The 21,282-nt window shown below is 45.3% G+C and overlaps 1 protein-coding gene across 3 annotated transcripts in view; it reads left to right on the top strand.

Moving 5' to 3' along the window:
• The first annotated feature begins 810 nt into the window (after positions 1-810).
• LOC147013398 (synaptotagmin-A-like) overlaps positions 811-21,282 on the top strand; it is a 35,963-nt gene continuing 15,491 nt past the window's right edge. Inside the window, exons 1-6 of one of the 3 annotated variants that reach the window (XM_085855192.1) lie at positions 811-937; positions 4,519-4,715; positions 7,647-7,828; positions 8,717-8,869; positions 12,949-13,116; positions 14,069-14,236. In XM_085855192.1, coding sequence (XP_085711318.1) covers positions 4,604-4,715; positions 7,647-7,828; positions 8,717-8,869; positions 12,949-13,116; positions 14,069-14,236 — 783 coding nt within the window. In that variant the 5' untranslated portion in view covers positions 811-937; positions 4,519-4,603. Of the gene's footprint in view, positions 938-4,518; positions 4,716-5,999; positions 6,174-7,646; positions 7,829-8,716; positions 8,870-12,948; positions 13,117-14,068; positions 14,237-21,282 lie in introns of those variants that run through there. The other 2 variants (XM_085855194.1, XM_085855193.1) reach the window with 2 other exon arrangements.

Below are 21,282 nucleotides of genomic sequence, written 5' to 3'. Positions count from 1 at the left end.
ATAGGGCCTGAGAAAGCTAGAGGGATCCCATACTTCCATGCGTTCACTGGATGTGACGTCATGTCTGCCTTCCGCGGTAAAGGGAAAAAACTGCATGGCAGACTTGGAACGTCTTTGATGATGTTTCTGAAACATTCACTAATCTCAGCCAGCATCCAACATTGATTTGTGATGTTCACTTTTTTGAAGTTTTTTAAAAAATTTTTTCAAACTTTTCGAAACTTGGATTTTCAAATGGCCAATCAGGCAGATTTAATTAGAATCCCCTGGAGAACAAATGTGCCAGATTTGATGCTTGTATCATCATTTGCACGATTCCTCTCAAAAATTGCTGTTATCTGCCCCACTAAAAGTGCAGAGGATTCCTTACCAAGCTGGTTGTTCCTTATCCACAGTTTCCAATGGAGTGCTTCCTTGAGTGCTTAAGCCTCTTGCCGAGGGCTCTCCAAGAAACTTGGTAACTGGGCACACTTCAGTTTAGTGAGAGGCTTCTGCCAATGTTTCCACTTTGTCCATTTTGTGTTCAACAAACTTCTTTTTGACACAATCTCAAGAAGCTGCTGCATCCAAGGCCAGGACGTGCTGAGCACTCACCCCATTAACCCCAAATAAGCAGCTCGGTAGTTTTGTGCTTCAAAATCTTTTTGCTCGTTTTACTTGCTCATGTTTTTGCATCTTAATCTGACATGTTCACTGTACGTGCATTTAACCAAACTAATGCACATTCACTTTCACTCCCGTGACCTGTCTGCTCCCTCGCCCCGAGCTAAGGTACAGCTCGACATGTTCAAACAGGTTGACTTTCCCCGGAAAAATAACAGGTGGAGCGAGCAGCGAGCAGCGAGCAGGACTGGAACCGGACTCGAGGGAAGCGACAAAGGTAGCAGGTCCGACGCCCTCACGGAGCTGGAAACAAAGCACATGAGATTGTGAGAAGGTGAGATTGGTGATACACCTTTACCTGTACAGTCATCGTGGAATAATAAATAAATGGGAAAGGCTTTTCTAGCCCCTTTCTCATTGAGCTTGCATCATCTGACTCTCTTTCACGAGCAAGTTGTACTGTTTTCAACCATCCTCTTTTATTGCTTACCTTGCTTGTTGAGACCCAATGTGGCCCCACAGTCAGTTCTTTACCTTTCTACCCTGGTCACGTAGCGCTCTTCCATGAGCCTCGATATTGTGTAAAAGAACTAAGGGTATGAAAATGTGTGCACTTGTACTGTAAAGAATTGTGCTCTTATTGCCAAACTCAATATAAAGTTGTTACACAACCTCAACTAAACGGTGCTTAACTACTACCCTTTCATTGTGAAGGAATGCCATCACCTGGAATGGTCTCATGGCTTCCTAAAGAAGCATTGGTCAGGTTGTTGAGATGATAGAACTGAGAAGAGATAATGGTTTCGTTAATAGAGTCGTTGGGGTGTATGAATATTGTCTTGTGAGTGTTAGAGAGTGGGACTAACGACGACATAAAACGTACGAAGACCTTATTGATTTGTACGCAGCACGTGCCTGCGGGTAGCATCACTAATTGTTGGGGGCACAGCTATGCTGCCGACGCAGTGCCTCCTGTAGGTTAGAACAGGGATTTGTAATTTCATGGTGCCGGCGATAGCTTGCCTACTCTTCACGAAGGATGCCGTGGGATGTTTAACGTCCACCAACTCGTGCCGGCGAACGGGACGTCCAGTTTAACGTCCGTCCGAGGGACGGCGCACACATCGATGCCTCGCCCTGCCTGTGAAACACCGGGGTGAGAGTTTACAGCTGGGTCAGGATTCAAAACCCAGGCGAGAAGGCTTTGAGGGGAATGCGCATACCTCTCAGATATCTGGGCAGCCCTAAGGAGACATTGTAGGGGCAGTCATAGTGACATTCGAAGAGATTGATGGAGGTGGCACGTGAGCGCATGCGTTCGTGTGCACTTGTGCTGAGCTCTGCTGTACTGTTCCAACTTCCAAATTGGCTCAGCTGTATGCTGGGTGCTTTGCTACTTTTTTCTACGAGAAGTCAAGGGCAAGATTTTATTTTATTTATTTTTTAAGAGAAAGGTGCTGTTGTATCTTTAATATACACAATGTTTACAGATGAGAGGTCAGTGTACTCTGTTTCAACATCCTGCCTGCAGAAGAGCAGGATGACATTTTGTAAATAAAATAATAACCATTCCTTGAGGCGCCCGTGAGGGCACGTACAGTAGGGTTGCTGAGGCAGTTTCATCTGGCTGAAGAGTCCAGTCCTGGACGGGTCACTACTCTGATGCAGGATACTCAAATGGCTTGCTACCCCAGTAAGCTGGTACTCATTTTGCTGACCTCAGAAGGATGACAGGCTGAGCCAACCCACACAGTGTTATTTCAACAGCACAGCAGGGGCTCACACTGAAGACCCAAAGATCTTAAGCCAGCAGCCTTAACCGTTAGCTTGCACCAGGTATGGATGGAATTTTGTAGTTCGACCCTTGTTCATTGGAACTCGAACCCATACTAGACAGCTCAGGTTAGTGTGCTATCAATAAGGTATACTTACTGGACTTCCCGTAATTATGCGGTTACTTTTGGAATTTACTTGTGAAGGATGATATGGCAAATGTAGTGGTTGACCATGGGGAGATTAGAAATGCTTGGAGGAGTTACTATGAGCACGTGCTAAATGAGGAGTTCTCTTGGAACAGGGATATTCTGGAGGCAGTAGAGCCGGTGCAGGGCCCACCACCTGAGATAAAGAATGAAGAGGTGAAGAAAGCCATCGATGAAAAGAAGAATGGTAAAGTGGCGAGCAGCACTGGTATGGTCACAGAGATGCTGAAGGCATCTGGTGATATTGGAGTGAATTTAATTACCAAATTGTTAAATGCAATTATAAGGGAGACATCTGTCCCAGATGATTGGTTGAAGAGTGTAATGGTGAATATTTATAAAGGGAAGGGTGATGCCTTAGTTCAGAGTAGCTATAGGGGTCTGAGGTTGCTGGACCATGGAATGGAAGTGGTAGAGAGAGAGTCCTGGATAAATTGATGACAGAATGTTAATATACAAGAAATGCAATTTGGTTTCATGACAGGAAGGGGCACGATAGAGGCAATTTTTATTGTTAGGCAATTACAAGAAAAATATCTGGGGAAGAATAAACTGTACTTTATATTTGAGTACTTGAAGAAGGTGTTTGATTGGGTTCCTCAGGAAGTGGTGCAATGGTCCATGAGAAAGTTACATGTGGAGGATTGGTTAGTTAGGGTCGTCATAACAATGTATGATGGCCCAAAAACCTCTGTGACGGTAAATGGAGTGCAGAGTGAGGATTCTGAGGTGAAAGTGGGGGTTCATCAGGGGGTCAGTCTTGAGTCCAATCCTGTTCTCATCATGGTTCTTGAGGCTATGTCACAGGAATTTAGAGGAGACTCACGTTGGGAACTCCTGCATGTTGATGACCTCGTGCTGATAGCCGACTGTGTGGAAGAGGTAATGGGTAAATATGCAGTATGGAGGCCAGAGGACTGAAAGTAAATACAGGGAAAACGAAAGTATTTATGAGTGATGTGGGAGAAGGAAGTGTGGAAAAAAGAGGGAGGGGCCCTGTGCTGTCTGTAGAAAAGGTGGAGGGAGCAATTCAATATTGTGTAAATCCTGCAACTACTGGGGACACAAGAGGTGTAGTGGCATCAGGGGTAGAATGCAGGTGGTTCCTGATTTCAAATGTGCTGTTTGTGCAGGTAAACAAGTGGACCAGTTAAAGTGGAAAGGTTAGTTTATGGGGATATATCTCTGGAATGTGTTGATAAATTCTGTTACCTTAGTGATATGATTAGTGCAGGTGGTGGTGTGGAGGCAGAAGTGACTGCAAGAATTAGAAGTGGCTGGAGGAAGTTTAGGGAGTTGTTACCCCTACTGACATCGAAAGGGACCTCTCTCCTATTAAAGGGAAAACTTTATGCAGCTTGCGTTCGAAGCGTGATGTATGGCAGCGAATCGTGGGTGATCAAAAAGTTGGATGAACAGAGGTGTGAATGAGATTAAATGAGAATGGTGAGGTGGATGTGTAATGTGACACTGAAGGATAGGAAATCAAATGTGGAATTAAGAAATAGGTTTGGTATAGAAAGCATTAGTGAGGTTATGCGTAGGGGTAGGTTGAGATGGTTTGGACATGTGGAAAGGATGTGGTCGGGTCGTTGTGTGAGGAGGTGTATAAGTATGAATGTGAATGAGAGGAGAGCTCGAGGCCGTCCGAGGAAAACATGGGATGTGTTGCTGAGAAATGATTTTGGAGTGAAAGGCCTAACAAGAGGGCTTGCAAGGGATCGTGCAGCCTGAAAAGCAGCCATTACGTGAACCACGGCTTACACATGCAAGCATGGAAACGGCCATAAAATGATGATGATGATGATGATAAATAGTGACGTTTAATCAGCCACAGTAGAAAAGTTTTATTCTTCAGGTACTGACGTGGAACATTTACCTGCCTATCTATGCCTCTGCTGTCTTGAGTAACATTGTGCATTCGTGTTCGCAGAAACGAGGACCCTAAGACGCAAGAAGAGCACAAACGGCACAAAGGAAGTGCCTTAACGAAGATTTTGGTCGATTAATGAGGAGGGATGTGGTACCATGACCGTTTCCACACCCCATTTGACTTGCCAAACCCCAAGGAGCTCGATGAAGATGATCGCGTTTCATACAAAACTTCCAGTGATTTGAGGAAGTTTCATTGTGAGTATTCCAACTACTTGTTGCACCAAGGGTAGGCAGGGTTCTTATTTTTCTTCTCTTCTTTCAGATGCAGCATCATTTGTTGCCGGTGCACCGTTGCAGCTAATGCAATGCTCCATTTAGGTTCAAACAAGAATTTGTTCAGGGTGCTGCTGATAGCTCACCTACCCTTCGCGAAAGACACTGTGGGATCTTTAACCTTCAACTAATGCCAGCAGACAGGACAGCCAGTTTAATGTCCATCCGAGGGACGGCACACACATTGATGCCTCGTCTTGCATGCAAAATACCAGGGTGGGAGTTTATAGCTGGGTCTAGATTCAAACCCAGACTAAACATCTCAGAGGCGTGTGTACGTACCTGTCGGCTATCCTGACAGCCTGGCAGGTAGGCCAGCACAGTGGTGTTAGACTTTCATCTGAATTATCCAAACTGGCTTTGATAGCCCGAGTCACCAAGTGTAAGGGCAATCTCGAATACCCCCTGACTTAAAGCCAAAGGGCACCATGAATGAATACAATGGTGCTGAAAACATGACAGCGTTTACTGTCAGGGTCAGAAAGGTCGACCACAATCTTGAAAGCGAAAACAAAGATCGAAACAGAGCGAGAAATCGAAGGTAGTTGGTAAAACAAATCGAGAGGAAGAAAATGGAACAATAAAGCATAGCAAAGACAAATGTGTTAACATCCTTACTGTCGTCAGTATAATGGATTAACCCAGCTAGAAGGAAGAATAAATTCTGACGTTGGAAAACCTCAACCGCCGTGGTGGTGGTGGTCTCCTGCCGTGGTGGTGGTGGTGGTGGTCCTCGGCGATGCCTGGAGACCAGCATGGCAGTGTACATGTGCATGCAGTAGGGATTGCACAGCTTCACACACTGCCTGTAAGTTTGCTGGGACTTGTGACAAAGTAGAAGACAAGTTGAGTGGAACGCTCTCCTCCATTAGCTTGTATAAATATTGTAACCAACGCGCCTAACTGGCGATGCGAGACTGCCGAAGATGAACTCCCAAGACTTCGGGTGGTGGCGCACTGCGCATGAGCGACTAATCCATGGTGCAGTTATGTCTTACCTTGTGGTGGTTTCGGTGTGCGCATGCGGATTTATGGGGAAGATTTTGATTGTGCTGGAGGATGAGGTCGTGGCTCAAAATACACAGCAATGTTTTAAAAAAGAAACAACGGCTTTAATAAATAATTATAGTGATGGGGACACGGGAAGCGTAAATGGAAATAGAAGAATACAGACAACCCAAACGGCACACTTAATGGGCCGGTACTAATTTTGAGGATCGGTAGAGACGCTAAAGTGCAGGCACGGCTTTGGTCCCTTCTCCTGGTCCAGTATCTCCCTTGAGTGTCTGCGGCTTTGGCGATGCCCTCCTTAGCTAGCTGCGGGACTCACCGCTGTTCCAGGCTTACAAGATGGTGTGCCGATGGCTGCGCACTCGTTCTGTAAGTGTCCTGAGCTGAGTACCCATGGCTAGTTGTATGTGTACTCACTGTATGTGGCTGGTTCTCTGCTGTCCAGGGCTGTGTGTGATGTCTGAGGCTGACTGAGTGTAGGGCTCACTGCCTTGGGGATGCCCGACTGTATGTGTGTTGAGGCAGCACCTGTCCCCCCTGCTGCATGAGTCTCGCTGATGTGCTCTCGCAGTGCCAAGGTAATACGTGTGGATACACCGTGTCTTAAAACTAGTTCAAGGCTTCATAGCAAGCGTGTACCCCCCATGTTTATTTGTGATGAAAGGACAACGAGGTGATTAAAGATTCACATGGATGGAAGATGGGGAGAAGAGACAGGTACGAGGGTGGGGATTACAGGAAGCTAACTAGAGGGGGAGCACTCGGTAGAGTGCAAAACCTCCACCGCCAATACTGCAAGGTCACTCAAGTGAACCTGATATCCTATTCATTCAATTTGACGTCAACAGTGCTCACAGAGTTATAGTTTGCAACTTTCCCTTTTACTTTTAACTTTTACATACTCAATTCATTCGTCATAACAAGATTCCTTGAGACAGAAATTGATTTTACGTGGGTATATCCACCTGAAGTTCCAAAATCAGCTGCAATTATAATTTTGGCATGCTTTTTTGTTTGAAATCACTTATAACATGTAGAAATGGAAAAAAAAAAATCGAAATTTTGTTGAAAAAAAATTTGCAAAATTTTTTTTTCTCTTTTCTTTTTCTGGGGGGGGGGGGGGGGGTTGGAAATCACTTAAAACATGTAGAAATGCAAAAAAAAAAAAAATTCAAATTGCCCGCCATAGCGGCCATATTGGATTTTGGACCAAGTCCAAAATCTAATGGCATGATCCTTGGACCAGACCGAACCCCCCCCCCCCACCAAGTTTCGTCGAAATCTGTCGGAGTTTTTTCCGTAATACTGTTCACAAACAAACAGAAAGGGGTGAAAACAGTAACCTCCATCCATCTCCGATGGCGGAGGTTAACTCGACATCCGATTCTGGTCGATGCTAATCAGGGTTTACAAACACTTATACTGACACTCGTTAAGATATAACTGATGAATAATTAACCCATAAGCCATTTTCGTAACAATATGTTTAAATAAAACTTTCAACCATCATATACACTGGCTCACCGAGGCACCGACAGGAAATGATTGGTGTAGAAGCCCCAATCCAACCAATCAGCATAGCATTTGGAAAATGATAACTGCAGATTTTATATGTCTGACCCGAAAGGTCACCTACACTGTGAGAGTATAACGTCCAGGTCAGTTTTGATCCTTTTATCTTCACCGATTTTTTTTTTTTCCAAGTGGTTGTGGAAATATTTATTTATATACATGTCGTGATTTTATGCATTCTTGTTTCGGTTGTTTTCATATTGGCCTGTGTCCTGGTCTCTGTCTGTTTGTCTTTGTCTTTTGTCCATCCCCTCCTCCTCCTCTTCCCAGTCCCAGCATGGGCATCGGCCTTCATAGCGATGGTCCTCCTCATCCTATCCTGCATAACCTGCGTATGTGCAGTCCGGAAATGTTCCCGCCGACGAAGGAAAACGCAGCGAAGTTCTAACATGAGGAAGAGCATGGTATCCCTTTGTGACACCACTTCGTTGGGTCACACCCACAGGGGACGGGTGAGAATGGTTTTCATTAATTTTACAAATGTTCCATCAAATAAATCCAGTGAGCATGCTTGAAAGGTAAGTAATTGTAGTGACAGGTGGCAAAACGAGGTCTAACCTTGCGAGTCATCAGCATTGACAAATGTGTAGAATGAACATTGTGAACTATACGGTATGCTAACATCTATACACCATGCACAGATCAGGTTTATATTCTGTGGATTATGGGATCACACTATAAAACCTCCGAATCCTATGTTTGTGTTTCGTTGTATGAACTGCATGCTTTCGAGCAGTGGAACATCAGGAATACTAGAACTGCATTCGGTAGAGCACATACCTCCGCCACGCTGAACTTTACATTTTGGATACCACTGATGGGCTGGATTTGGATTCGAACGTTAACCAAAATATAATCAACATGTTCTTGTCACCTACCCAAATGATCCCCCAACTTTTTGAAATATCAAGCTATATATCGTTTTTGGTCACATCTCTCAATGGTGCGCCTACTCCTGTATTGACTTTATCGTCCAGATCCGGATCTTCACCAAAATCAAATAAATTTGTCCTCGTGACCAGCCAACATGTACACCAAATTCCGTCTGTAACTTTTTGAGATATCCTGCTCACAGACAGACAGACAAACGGGTGAAAACATAACCCCCCACCAACCTTTGTTGGCAGAGGTTATGATGAATCTTGCAGGATCACACCTCGGTAGCACGCTCTGTTGGTGCTTGAGCTGTCAATGTTCTCTTTCACCATGTTCTTTGGCCAAATTTGAATTGCCATTTATAAACTGTGCATAGCGATGGTCACCAATTTTTTTTTTTAATTTTTTTGTTCGTGTAAACAACATCATGTGACGTCATACAATCTGCACGTTGTATTTCGTAGGTCCAATTAGATGTCGAGGACGTAGATGCTGGGTTGATGCCAATGAATGGACAAGAAGAGTATTCTAATGAAGAGGAAGAGGAGGAGACGAAAAAGGAATCGAGTCTTGGAAAGTTGCAATATTCTATTGAATATGATTTCCACACCTCTAAGGTTTGCATTGCATTTTATTACGTCACCTTACAGACTCCTGGAGTGCTTTAATTCCCAGATTCCTGCTTCCAGTTTTTATCCTTCCTTTTGCACGCTTTTGGCCCCAAGTCCTTCTTGAATTGTCCGGCCAGCTGGCAATAATTTGTTCAGATTGAAGGCGATAACTTGTATTGCTAGTTCTTTGTCAAAAGACATCGTAGGGTCTTTGTCGCTCAACTAATGCCAACAAGCAGGACACCCAGCTTAACGTTCATCCAAGGGCAAACATGCTTTGTGATGCAACCAATGCACTGCTTCACAGTCGAGGCAGGAATCTTAAAGTTAAGTGCGCTACTACCTCTCAACCACCCTGTCAGACAAGTTTGCCCACCTATACCTACATACTGCCTTTTCAGTTCTTGAAAGATACCACAATATATTTCAAAACAACCCCCTTCTGGTAAAACTACCAAAATCACGAATCCCTGCTCACCTTCACTCTTTTTTTTTTTCCTGCCTTTGGAATAAACTCCCTCACTCTGTTAAATCCCATTCTTCCCTCCAGGCCTTCAAAACAGCTGTTCACCACCACCTATCGTCCCCCATCCAAATCCTCGATCTTTTCTACCCCCGTGAATCCACCCCAAACCCAACTCCTTCAAATTCCCTGCTTTCCTTCCTGAAAATCCCTGAAGTGTCCATCTTGTATACCCCGTGTTCCCCACCCCATCCCTCTCCCTTCCACAGATCTCCTAATGTGTCTGTTCCCCACTGTTTTGTCCTTCCCACTCCCGCCCCTCTTGTCTCATGCCCCCCTTGCTGTGCGTTGTGTGTTCGCTCTCATATGAGCCTCCACAAGGTATACAAAAAAAAACAACTCGTAGCCAATTGTGTGTCAGTGCTTATGTCCAAATTCCTTGCTTGGAGTTAGCCATATAACAAGCACAACCTGCAGTACATAGGAGTGTTGGTGTATTGATGGGTCACAGGCAGGATAGGCTATGCAACCACTACCTGTGCCTCGATTACCTTTTCATGGTGGACACCATATCACTCACCGGACTCACCGGACCGGACACCATATCAAGGGCAGCTCACCGGATGACGGGATTGGGGCAAAGCCTTCGGGACCCCCAATTTTTGATAGGAGGGAAACCACGGGGTAACATCCCTGGGTCAGATTGCGGGAGAGTGTGTCGGAGTGGTGCTGAGGTGTCTGAGCTCAAGCGTTTGGACATCGGGATTGCAGCTCTCTCTGAGGTTCAGAGACCGGATTGCGGCGAGATAATGGTGGGTGGTTACACCTACTATTGGTCTGGTCGCTCTGATGGTTACCATACCCAAGGAGTTGCTGTAGCTGTGTCCAATAAGCTGACCCCAATGATAATTGAGGTAACACCGGTCAACGAGCGCATTATGAGATTAAGGATTCGTCACTCCTTAGGTGTCATTTCCCTGGTCTCTGTTTATGCTCCGACTGAGGCGAGTGATCTCACCGTGAAGGATGCATTCTACGCCACACTCGAGTCTGTGGTTGATCAGTGCCCCAGACGAGATACACTTCTAGTCTTGGGGGATTTCAATGCATCGACTGGAACTGATAGGGACGGTTATGAGGTGTGTGTTGGTCCCCATGGGTCAGGAACTATGAACCAGAATGGCACTAAGTTCCTTGACTTTGCAAGAAGTCATGGACTTAGGGTGGCTGGTTCATGGTTTCAGCGCCCACAAGCTCATCGCTGGACTTGGTATTCCAATGCTGGCGGTGTGGCAAAGGAGATTGACCATGTCCTCATTGACGGTCGTTGGAGGATGATCCAGAACTGCAGGGTCTACCGGAGTGCTCAGTTCCTCAATACTGACCACAGGCTTGTTGTAGCAACTCTAAAGCTGCACCTTAAATCCTGGAGAATGGTACCATCCCAGCCGAGGCTGGATGTTGCCAAGCTCAGGGATGAGAGAGTAGCTGAGGAGTTTGCGAACAGGCTGAGTGGACACTTGGGGGGTCTGGGTGCTTTGGGGGGTCCTGAAGAGTTGTGGAGCGCCTTCAAGACCACCGTCCTTGATGTTGCCGGTGGATGCATTGGAGCTCACCGCAGGGCAAAGAAGAATTTTGTCTCTCAAGGGACACTGGATACCATTGACCAGAGTCGCAGGGCCAGGCTGAATGACATAGCTGAGCTGTTCAGGGAGCTGAGGCGTAAAACTGTACGTGCACTGAGGGTGGACAAGGAGGCCTATGTGCGAGGAATCTGTGAGGGGGTAGAGCATCACCTGTGGACAGGTGATTCTCGTCCCACTTACAGGGGAATTCGCCCATTACGTTCATCCAAGCCCATCCCTCGGAGCACTACAGTTCGAGCAGAGTGGTCGGCTCTTGACAGAGGAGTCTGAAGTGAAGGCCCGCTGGGCCGGTTACTTTGAGCGGTTGTACCAGGCTGATCCCCCAACTGTCGAGTTGGACGTCAAGGGTGTTACAATCCCTGTTGCTGACCCTCGAATCAACTGTGGTCCACCTACGCTTGTGGAAACACGGGCTGCGGTGAACCAGTTGAAACGGGGCAAAGCTCCAGGGATCTGTGGCATCCATGCCGAACTTCTCAAGGCTGGTGGAAATGCTGCACTCGTGTCGTTGCATGCAGTTTTGTGCTCTGCCTGGAACACAGGCATCATCCCAACTGACTGGAAGAGGGGCCTTGTTGTCCCTCTCTGGAAAGGGAAGGGTGATCGCCAAGACTGCAACAACTACCGAGGGGTGACGCTGCTCTCAGTGCCGGGCAAGGTCTTTGCTCGGATAATTCTTGATAGGGTTCGCCACCATCTGCTTGAGCACCAGCGTCCAGAGCAGTCAGGCTTTACACCAAAGAGGTCAACGATTAACCGTCTCCTTGCACTTCGTGTCCTCACCGAACGCAGACGAGAGTTTCGGCAGGGGCTGCTTTGCAGCCTATGTTGATCTCTGTAAAGCGTTCGATTCAGTGAATCGGGATGTCCTCTGGAAGATTCTTGGTCTTCGTGGGGTGCCACCAAAACTGATCGATCTGATGTCTGAACTCTACTCTGGTACTGAGAGTGCTGTGAAGTGTGGTGGTACCATCTCTGACTTATTTCCAGTTGTTGCTGGAGTTCGTCAGGAATGTGTACTTGCCCCCACACTTTTCAGCACTTGTATGGACTGGATTCTAGGGAGGATGTCGGAGAGATAAAGTTGCGGTGCGTCATTTGGGAATGTCAAGATCTCGGACCTTGACTTTGCAGATGATGCAGTCATCTTTGCGGAGACTTTAGACATCCTCTTGGGGGCCCTCGAGGTGCTGAATGAGGAGTCGGACCGTTGGGATTACGGGTTTCTTGGGTCAAAACTAAGATCCAGGCTTTCGGTGACATCTTGGATGCTGCTGTCCTGTCTGTGTCTGTTTGTGGTGAGGATGTTGAGGTCGTGGAGAGATTCACTTACCTTGGCAGTGATATTCATGTCTCTGCTGGCTGCGAGTCAGAGGTTAATAGACGTCTGGGTTGGGCCTGGGGAGTCATGGATTCACTGGATCATGGGGTGTGGCGCTGCCGGTACCTGTGCGGGAGGACAAAAGTCCGAGTCTTCAGGTCCTTGGTACTTCCAGTCTTGCTCTATGGGTGCGAGACTTGGACTCTGACCAAGGATCTGAGACGGAGACTTAATTCCTTTGGTACCAGGTCTCTTCGGAGAATCCTTGGCTGTCGCTGGTCGGATTTTGTGTCCAACGAGCGGTTGCTGAGAGAGACTCGGATGAGATTTGTTACCTGCATAGTCCGTGAGCGTCAGTTGCGGCTATATGGACATGTGGCTCGTTTTCCTGACTCTGATCCTGCTCACCAGATTCTCTCAGCGAGGGAGTCTCATGAGTGGAGGAGGCCAGTGGGTCGACCACGTGCCTCATGGTTGCAACAGGTTGACCATCATCTCAAGGAGATGGGGATGGGCCTGGCATCTGCCTGGGGGATGGCCAGACGGAGTGCCCCTGGAGTACCGGCGGAAAGTGGACGCAGCGACGTGCTGTTCTGGCACATGCTCCCATACCTGACCTGACCATATCACTTCCTCTCTCGATCTCTCTTTGCAGCTAATCGTTGGAGTAGTGAAAGGGGAAAAGTTACTTGCTGTGGACATCAACGGTACCTCCGACCCCTACATAAAAATATGTTTGATCCCCAAAGGAGGAAAGAAGTTTCAAACACGAGTTCATCGGAAAACACTGAATCCGGATTTTAACGAATACTTCACATTCAAGGTAACATTACTGAACCGTTATTGTTATGCAGTTAAGCCTGGTGGTGACTTCACAGTTCCAGTGACTGGCTTAAGATCTTAGGGTCTTGAGTTCAAACCCCTGTCACGTCGTTGAATTAACACCAGCCTGTCATCCTTCTGAGGTCAGCTGGTACTGGTACTGGAGTTCTGAGGTCAGCATCCTTACTGGTAATAGGGGGCACTGCATCAGTGGCACAATTTCACCACCAGAAAATGATGCAGCCAAGCAGCCGCAGACTGCATACGAAAAAATAAATTGTGCACTTCAACTGATCAAAGTTCACTTGTTATGTAACTATGTGGTGGCTTTACGTGCCAAGTGTGTCTCATGCATCTCTGCAGCATTTGTTTAACCAGAAAGGGAGATGTGGGGATGGTTTCACAAGATAATTTATTGTGACCATCCCTACTTTGTTCACATGCGATCCCTACATCCTTTCACATTAAAAAAACAAAGTTCTTACCTGTTTATGGTATGATGATAACGTGTTGCAACCCACAAAGACGTCTTGTCCTCCATCTTGCTGACGTTGGTCGAATGTCGGAAATTCTCTTTCGACCATTCCAATGAAAAGAAAAGTTTTTCTTACTCGAAGTATTTTTCCTGATTGGAAAGGTCGTCAGTGTAGGTCGCTCCTCTACCTATATCAGTGGGGTGGGTATTTGTCATGATAATAACTACACTATTGCAATGGTTGTTCATAATGCATTTTGCTCAAATGTCAATTTGTAATTTGCAACTGATATGCAGAAGTACTTTTACATTATCACATTACCAATACTCACCTGGGCTTGAAGGGTTATGCGATTCATCAAGTAGCATAGCTGCTGAATGTTGATGCAATAACAATTGGACATCTGTCCCAGCCTGGATGCAAGACAACTGATCTTATGTCAGGTTATGCTGCAGGTAACCATCCATGTCTGTGCAGGTTTCATATGGTGAACTAGCAAAACAGACGATAGTTCTATCAGTCTTTGATTTTGACCGATTCTCTCACCATACTTTCATCGGGGAAGTGCGTCTACCTATCGCCTCGTTGGACCTTGGCTCCACAGTTGAGGAGTGGCAGGAAATACAACCGGGAATTGAGGATATGGTAAGGATACCTGCACACTGCATTTTCATATGAGCGCTGAATAAGGTGGATAAGTTTGGGGTAAATTCCCAAAGTATGAATCCCGACGCCCCTTCTTTCCTTTAATTGAGTGGGCAAGAGTTAACCCTCCACCCTTCCCAATCTTGCTGAAACCTGAATATGGGCTGCAATCCTCCATATGGAGTAGTCTTTACTATCTTAGACTTTGATTGTAATGCGATACTTTCTTCCCATGGCTCATTCATCACACCACAATTACATCATAGCCTGTACTTTTATAGTTCTTCTGCAGGTGTGGAACCTTTTATTTTTTGCGTGACAACCAGTCATCGGTTGCTATGTCCACACATGACTGAATGATGGAGCATTACATCTTTTCACATGAGACGTGATACTATCACGTGGTGTTCACATTTTGTACCCAGTTTTTATTCTGATGTGTGTTTTTATTATTATTAGCTTTTCTTGAATTTAAATTCCAGATAAGGTGTCATCGCGCACCGTCCATCTCCTATTTTGAGTGCTCCAACCAAACCGCTGGGCCGATCCAGCTGAAATTTGGCAGCAACGTTCCTCTTCTGACTGGTAACATGGATTGCAAAGCTCATTCCAGCCACATGACTTTAAGGTCAAAATGGATAATTTAGTGAATTTCTTCAAAAATCTTCTCTTGACCCCCCCCCCCCCCAGTCAGAATGCTACCAAATTTGGGTAACAACATTAGGACAGAGTGGTGATGTTAAATTGCAGAAGTCATGACGATCACATTACCAGATGTGTGTCAAAATGGCGAACTTAGCAAATGTTTGTGGAAAAATCGCATAAATTCCTTCAAAAACCTTCCTCTCCAGACCCACCAGTCAGAATGTGACCAAATTTGGCTGAGAACATTAGGCCAGGGCCCAGATAAGCTGCAGGTCCAGTGGTCCTATTTTTATTTGATTGGAAAGGCTGTCGGTGTAGGTCACTCCAATGTCCAGTCACATACTTTAATGCCCATGTGTATATATATAAAAATAGGACCACAGGACCTGTAGCTTTTCTGGGCCCTGGCCTAATGTTGTAATCCAAATTTGGTGGCATTCTGACCGGTGGATCTTGAGAAGATTTTTGCAGAAATTTACTGTTAGCCATTTTGACCTACTGAAAGTCATGCGACCAGAACAAGCTTTGCAATCCCTGTTACCAAGCAGGAGGAAATTGCTGCCAAATGTCAGTCGGATTGGCCCAGCGGTTTGGTTGGAGAAGTCGAAATAGGAGACGGACGGTCCACGATGACAATACCTTATGTGGAATTCCAAATCCAGATAAGCTAAGCATACAGTTGCAGGTATGGCTCCTAGTGGTTAAAGAATGTATCTGTATTCCATAGTATAAGGATAATTATTCCTTATTTAAGTATCTATTCAGTTAAGTGTATTGTATTACATGTTGATAGATAGATGCCTAGTGTTGGCTTAATTAATAGTCCAGGCAATGGAGCCCATTTTTTCACTTGATCGGGAACAAATTGCAATAGAATTTTTTTTAGTGCAATGTATTTCTGTGAGGTCCCCAGAACACCATACTAAAAGTCCTAAGAAATCCCTGTTGCGGAAATACGTCTAATTTGCATAAATCCAATATGGCGGCCAATTATCAATATTGTGCTATATCTTTGCTCACAGATGACATATTTGAGTGATTTCAACTTCTAGAATGGGTATTTTGTATATAAGGATGCATTTAGCATACTTTTAAACTTCCCTGGAACAAAATCTCATTTGCATAAATCCAATATGGCCACCAAATATCAATATCTTGCCAAATCTTTGCTCTCAGATGTATTTTAGTGATTTAAATTTCTATAATGAGATCTTTGGATCTCCCATGTAGGGGAGGCAGCAAGTGCAGATCGTGAGACAGATTGTGTAGGGACAATAGCTGTACAACAAGATACATGTACTTTCATAAACCATTTAACAGCAGCAGCAGAACTCTATGACAGAACAGTATCTTCTACCTCTACTATAGAAGAGGTGTTAGGAAGACTCCCAAGTAAACTGAATGAGAAGAAAGAAATGATGACTATGCGGACAGCAAAACTCTGGGTGCAGTATCTGAACATGGTGGACATCCTGTGAAGATTTCTTAAAGCTGAGTGGACAGGCAACTGGAAATTACACCTTCAATCAGTACAAGAAATGTTACCATACTTTGCAGCATCTGGACACATGCTATATGCAAAGTCTGCATATGTATACCTGCAAATGATGCTTAATCTGCCAGAAAGTCATCCAGATGTCCATCAGCAATTTGAGAAAGGATACCATGTGGTGAGGCGCAGTGATAGGTACTGGGCAGGACTATCCACGGTTCTCACAATTGAGCAAGTGCTGATGAGAAGTATAAAGACACATGGAGGCCTGACAAGAGGAAAAGGAATGACAGAAACTCAGCGTTTGGTGTGAGTCCTTTCCATGCCAGCATGTGCAAATATCAACGAGGCCATGCAGAAGCTCAGTAGCATCTCATTTGAAACCAGTAACCAGCACAAAGACCTGTCAAAAGCTAGACAAGCTAGAGATGTCAATGACACCCTTGATCTTATCAGCTATCTCAGGAAGAGAGATCCATTCGCACAGGATCCATCCCTGTTTAACATTGCAAATGGATGACAGCCCAGGAAGGAGTCAACGTTGAAAGATCAAGAACAGTTGGAGAAAAGATTCTAGCATCCATGGTTGGGAAATCTGTAGAAGAGTTCACCTTCCGGAAATGTGATCGAGCAATGACACTTAATTCTAGATCAACTGTCAAGATCAAAGGAGAATCTGTGAAGGTAGATCCACAGTTGATCTTCCAGAGACTGGTAACCATTGCGGAGCGCTGTGAAGATCTAGTCACTCTTCAAATATGAACTGTGTAGTTACCCCCCAGCATGGTTTGAATCTTCCTTCCTTCCCCTGCAGGCCAATAAGGCTGTCCTTGCCGATGTTCTCTGGAAGACCATGCAAGGGGAGCAACGAGAACCAATTGGAAATGTCCAGTATATTCTCGATGGTGGTGCGCTACTTCATCGTCTTCCATGGCCAAGAGGTTCCACATATGAGAGTGTCAGTCAGCTTTATGTCACATATGTTACACATAAATATGGGGCTGCTACCATTATCTTTGATGGATACCAAGATGGTCCAACAACAAAAGATGCCACGCACATGAGAAGGACAGGGGCTTGACAGTAAACTTCACTGGTGGAATGGTTATATAGTCCAAGGAAGAATTCTTGAAAAATGTGACAAACAAACAGCGATTTATTGTTTATCTTAGTGACAAACTAGAGCGGGCTGGGTGTAATATAGATCATGCAAAGCATGATGCTGATGTGCTCATTGTCCAAACAGCTGTTGCATCTGCAAGAATCAAAGACACTGTCCTGATAGGGGATGACATGGACTTGCTCATCCTCCTACTGCATCATGCTGAACTGGATGCACATGACTTGTTCCTGGCCCCAGAGCCCAGGCAATCAGCAAAAAAGACCAGGATATGATGCAGAAAGCAGTCTAAGGAATTTCTTGGTCCTGATGTTTGTGACCATGTGTTATTTATCCATGCAATCCTTGGCTGCGATACAACTTCTCGCCTGTTTGGATTGGGAAAGGGTTTAGCAGTAAGGAAGATCAAGAGCGTTGCCCTGTTCCATCAGCAAGCTCAGGTGTTCAGCCAAGAAGAACATGTGGCAAAACAGAACATTATTGCAGCAGGAGAAAAGGCACTTGTGTCATTATATGGTAGTGCCAAAGAACAAGGACTGGACACTTTACGATACAAGCGATTTTGTGAGAAGGTTTCCAAGAGCACATCTCATGTAGAACCTCAAACTCTACCCCCAACCTCAGCAGCTGCAAAGTATCACAGTCTCCGTGTATATTATCAGATGATGGAGTGGAAAGGAAGAAGCATCAATATGAAGCCGGAAGAGTGGTGTTGGAACATGGTGGATGGACAATGTTTGCCAATACTAACTGACCAGCTTGCAGCCCCATTAAAACTACTGGATGTCATCTGCTGTAACCGTAAAACAGACTGTAATACAAAGAGGTGCACATGCAGAAAGTATAGTCTGCATTGCAGTGCTGTTTGTGGAGAATGCCATGGGACAAGTTGTGCCAACTCACAGCTACCAGATTTCACTGATGACTATAATGATGACCTTGATGGGTATCTTCAGTAGGGCATTAATTAATGCCTGCAATGAAACACGAGCCAAAGAAGTGACTGTCATAAATTTGATCACAAAATATCGATATTTGGTGGCCATATTGGATTTTATTAAATTCATCCATCATTTTATTTAAACCCATCCAATCAAAATATTAAACTATCCCAAATTTAGCCTTTGATCCCCTCAAATATTCTAGAAAAATAAACCGCTCAAACCTGTTGTCTGAGAGTAAATATATGGCAAAATATTGATATTTGGCAGCCATGTTGGATTTATGCAAATGAGATGTGTATCAAAATAAATACATCCAAGAAAATTGTTAAATACTCCAAATGCGTTCTTGTATGCAAAATATATATACTAGAAGTTGAAATGGCTCAAATATATCATCCAAGAGCAAAGATGTGGCAAAATATTGATATTTGGTGGCCATATTGGATTTATGCAAATGAGATTTTGTTCCAGGGAAGTTTAAAAGTATTCTAAATGCATCCTTGTATACAAAATACCCATTCTAGAAGTTGAAATCACCCAAATATGTCATCTGTGAGCAAAGATATGGCACAATATTGATAATTGGCTGCCATATTGGATTTATGCAAATTAGACATATTTCCGCAACAGGGATTTCTTAGGACTTTTAGTATGGTGTTGTGGGGACCTCATAGAAATGCAATGTGCTAAAAAAAATTCTGTGGCAATTTGTTCCCGATCAAACCTTATTTTGCCTGGACTAGGATGGCTAGAGTGGTGGGCTTGGGATCCTAGGGTCCTAAGTTCAAATTCTGCTTGGTGTTGAATTAATACCCTGTGATGTTGACTCAGCCTGCCATCCTTCTTAGGACGGCAAAAGGAGTAACAGTTTGCTGGTATCCTGCGTCGGAGTGGCGACCTGTCCAGGATTGTGCCCAATAGCCCAGGAGACTGCTTAGACAGGACCAACGCTCTGCACAGAGTATTGTCCCGATGGATAGATACGTGTTGCGTATGTATTAGCAAGATGGTGTTTCCTCACCATGGTGTTTCTTTTCTGAGTCGGCCAGTTTATTTCTCTCTCTCTTGGAAATGGTTCAAACCGGCTGGTTTACCACAGTGGATCAGAAACGGTACATGCCCACAGAGCTCAGAACCAATCGGGGTTAAGGGACTTGTCACACACAAACCAATAGCAGAGCACGGCAATGACATGCACCCTTTGTGGTACGCGCCAATATGATTGAGGCAGGATGCAAATATTGAGATCGAGGGAAGAAAATTGTTGGAGCTACGTGACAAGACTCAGGAATGAAAGACCGCGTAATCACGCACTCCTGGTCTCTGGTTGGTTGTTTGGAATCTCCCTCTTTCACGTGGCCGATGCCTGGTTCGTACATCGTCACTTGGGTCAAACTCTGGTCGCTCTCGCATGGTTGGTTTTTGGGCTCTCCCTCTGCTCATTAGGCCAAAAAAAAATGTTGCATTGGCGTAACCCGCCCGACCCTAAAAATTCCGCCGACCCTACGTTTTTTTTGTTTTTTTGCTATCGAAAAATTTTGCCGACCCTATTTTATTGCTATTTTTGTTGTTTTGCTATCGTTTTCAAGTATCTTGTTGATTGCGATCGCGATCGCAAAAACCCGGAAGTGTTTCAGACAGAACCCGCCGACAAAAAGGGTGGTACTCGAGCCGGGGGAGATTTTGGGAGGGATTTATTAGGAGAAAAAAAAAAAAAAAAAAAAAAGATCCCGACCGACCTACCCTATTTTTCAGTGACCCGTTACGCCAATGCAACATTTTTTTTTTTTGGCCTTACCTTCTCCCTACGGTGGCGCTCAATCGTGGTGTGGCGGAACTTTATTGACGGTATGCAGCAGGATCAAAGACATCCTGTTGGATGGTCGTTGCACCGCGGCACGCTCGTGTGGATGAGGGGAGGTGAGCAGGGACCAGTCGACATCTGTGTCTTGGAGGGTCACCACGTGGACCTCATGGTTGTTGGGGTCTGGTACCACAAAAGAGCATTGAAGCAATAAAGAACAGAGTGCACGGGTCGTGGCGAAGTGTGTTGCGCTCTTTAGGAGTTGCGGGCGTTCGCTCGTGCAACCATCCAGCGGGACGCGCCAGCTTCCCAAAGCCGTCAGTCACTCCAGGTTAGAGGGTTCCAGCTTTTCTTCGCCCCAATTGTCTATCTTTCTGACAGACAGAAGTGGGCCCTATTTTAGGTTGTTAAAGTTGCTTGTACATGTGCAATCATCCTGAGGCCTGGAGTGTACTCATTGAGGTAATTTGGGGAATTGTTTTTGCTTGTAAATATGTGCCTTTTCCAATAAGATATGCTTGTTAAACTGATTGGTCTCTTGACTCTTTCTGCTCGCATCACAACGGTGGCCTATGGTGGCTGAGGAAGGATCCGATTGATCGAGAGGTTACCACGTATAAAGGCCATGGTCACGTGACTTGGCTTGCTCAGGTAAATAATAAGATCTGCCATGAGCCCGATACTTGCTCGTACCGGGAACTTCAATCAGTACGGTAGCACGGCTCTGGACGTGGGTTCTGGCAGGAAGTTCCGGGGACGACTGGTTATCGTGATCGCCTAGCAACTGACCAAACTTAGACTGGAGTTATTCAGTGTGGATAACTTCCAGTTTAAGCTAGTCTGCAGTGGGTGAAGTCTGTGAAAGACCAGACCACCCACTGAATGTGCCGCAGGCACCCCCTTATTGGTCAGAACCCTTTGCAGAAATTTCTCATGTGACATGAGGGTTCACCATTCCAGTGAAGAGGTACCAATATACTTGATAATTATGCCATATGGTACAGCTTGCCAGCTCAACTCTTGAGGGGAATCCACTCTGTC

The sequence above is a fragment of the Eptatretus burgeri genome, chromosome 14 (genome assembly GCF_056783735.1).
Source record: "Eptatretus burgeri isolate ZD-2024b chromosome 14, Ebu_testis_v1, whole genome shotgun sequence".
Classification (NCBI taxonomy): Eukaryota; Metazoa; Chordata; class Myxini; order Myxiniformes; family Myxinidae; genus Eptatretus; species Eptatretus burgeri.
Note: the sequence above shows the minus strand (reverse complement) of the source record. Positions and strands in the feature narration are given on the sequence as shown.